The following is a 2071-nucleotide window of genomic DNA, read 5'->3' as shown; positions in this document are numbered from 1 at the left end:
GAAGATGCGCGAGATCTGGAGCATGACGGGCCCGGTTTCGGGATCGTTCATCCACTGGGTGCTGTTCAAGGGGTTTTCAAGCATATCCTCGAAGGCTGCCAAGAGATGGGAATCGCAACGAGTCGGTTAGCACTTTAAGGGGCAAAGATGTTTGAGATACTGCAACAGGGCAGTTAGAAATAGCTACAACTCAAAGGCAAAAATCAGCAGGGATCCACATCGTGCATTTACCGTTTGCTCTCCTAAGTCTCCGTGGGCTGGGATGCTGCCGGCTGTTACGCTTTCCCGGCTCCTCAGCACTAAATTCACTGCAGACAGGCCGATTAAATACTCAGCCTGGATTATAGTCCGTCTCACAGAACCTCAAGGACATGGGTCTGCAGAGCTAAGAGCTCCGTGCCGTAGCAGGGAACACGCTATGCGATTCACCCATCTCACAACTGGGCTGTTTGCTGCCAACACACCTGTGGGGAGACTCTTCAACTCCACTCCTCTGATCACATATTTTCTCCATCCCAGCCTGGATTTCTTAATGTCTGGCTCTTCCACCTGTATCTCTTCCTTCTTTGTACTTGATCAAACAGTTCACAGAAAGCGCTGTCGCCCCCTCACCTCTGTCACCTTTGCTTTCCTGTGCTACACTTGGGTTGTCCTACGGCTAACTCTTTCGTAAAACCTTTGAAGACAAAACTAAGCCGGCAAAATAAGCAGTGGGAATGCCAAAGGTTTCCCAGGAATGAGCAGCAGAACCAGCAAAAGCACAATCTCTTGAGCCCCCAAATCTCAGAGCTCTATCTTTTCAGAGAGGCCCCGAGAGCCACAAGGGAAGCAGCACCCGCTTCAGAGCAGCACCTGCTGTCTCATTCCTGGTGTTTGGAGAGTAGAGGACATCAGGGAGGCAGCAGCCAGTTCCACCTGCACATGCAGGTGCAACACAATTACCTCCATTTCTGAACAGTGACAGTCATCCAAACAGCATTTTTTCTGTCTATGCACAGCTGTCTTTACAATAAGCTTTAAAAAAAAACAAACAAAACCCCCTTCTACTGACATTAAAGGAACCAGGCAGCTACTGCAAGAGCTAAGCTGCAAATTTGGCAGAAGAACGATCCAGGCAATAATTTCTAAGCCTTGTGACAGACACTGAGCTGGACAAAAAAAGCAGTTGCACATCTGACCTCTTAGTCACCAAAATGTCAGTGTTGTAAGACTCTGGCAGACTGGCACCAAGGTCAGTGTCTTCATTTTCCTAAGAGCTCCAAAGCTCCAGGTGACAGAAGTGGGAGCTGGAAGTACCCAGCACCCCTTAAGGGCTCATCAGCAATATCTTGCTCAAGGTCATGCCCACAGAAAAGCGCAGAATAAAGTACAGGTCTCACCTTTCACCATTTCAACTATATATTTTCACAGACTCAAAAGCTGAAAACGAAAGATTTATCAACATTCTTTAAGTATCCAATTAAATGCAAACATCCATCATTAAAATCTGTGATGCAGCAATTTGCCCATGTATCATTAGGAACACAGTCTCTGATGTTCACCCAAGCTTTAAAAGAGCGTATAATGGCATTTCATTTTCTATTTATATTCGGAGCTGCAGTGTGGAACTTCTGGAGACGAAGAAGCCATTTGTTCAGAAGTCAAGAGTGGGAAGATCTGGCTCCTGAATGATTTAAGAGCTTACAAACCCTCCTAACTTCATTTACAGTAGCATTTTTAAAAGCTCTCTGGGAAGAGCTGTGCGCACACCCTCTATTTAAAAGCCTTGCTTCCAACAAATTTCAAAGCCAAACTTTTTATATACATCGCTGAGCCAAGGTCATTCCTCTGCGTTGTCCTCCAGCATCAGAGAGACCAATTTGTCAGAGGACTGTGCTTCACCGTCAGGCTCATCAGTTGGGTACTTGCTGTGCTCGTGGATTTTCCGACCACAGGCACACAGACCTCCCCACGGAGCTGAAACCCAAGCGAGGGGAAGCGTGTTTTCACACACGTTATCTCAACTGCGACTGGCAAGGCCTGAGCTCAGCCTTCTCGTTCGGTTACTCCTCCATAAGTTATCTTCTGTCCC

General features: G+C 47.1%; 1 protein-coding gene across 1 annotated transcript in view; it reads right to left on the bottom strand.

Annotated features, from left to right (window-relative positions):
• UBAC1 (UBA domain containing 1) overlaps window positions 1–2071 on the bottom strand; it is a gene marked incomplete at both ends in the record, with an annotated part of 11324 nt that continues 9253 nt past the window's right edge. Inside the window, one exon of the mRNA XM_009869309.1 lies at window positions 1–95. Within this exon, the coding sequence (XP_009867611.1) occupies window positions 1–95 (95 nt within the window). The remainder of the gene's footprint in view (window positions 96–2071) is intronic.

The sequence above is a fragment of the Apaloderma vittatum genome, unplaced genomic scaffold (assembly GCF_000703405.1).
Source record: "Apaloderma vittatum isolate BGI_N311 unplaced genomic scaffold, ASM70340v1 scaffold26855, whole genome shotgun sequence".
Taxonomy (NCBI): Eukaryota; Metazoa; Chordata; class Aves; order Trogoniformes; family Trogonidae; genus Apaloderma; species Apaloderma vittatum.
The sequence above is the reverse complement of the archived record's forward strand: the minus strand, read 5'-3'. Positions and strand labels throughout refer to the sequence as shown.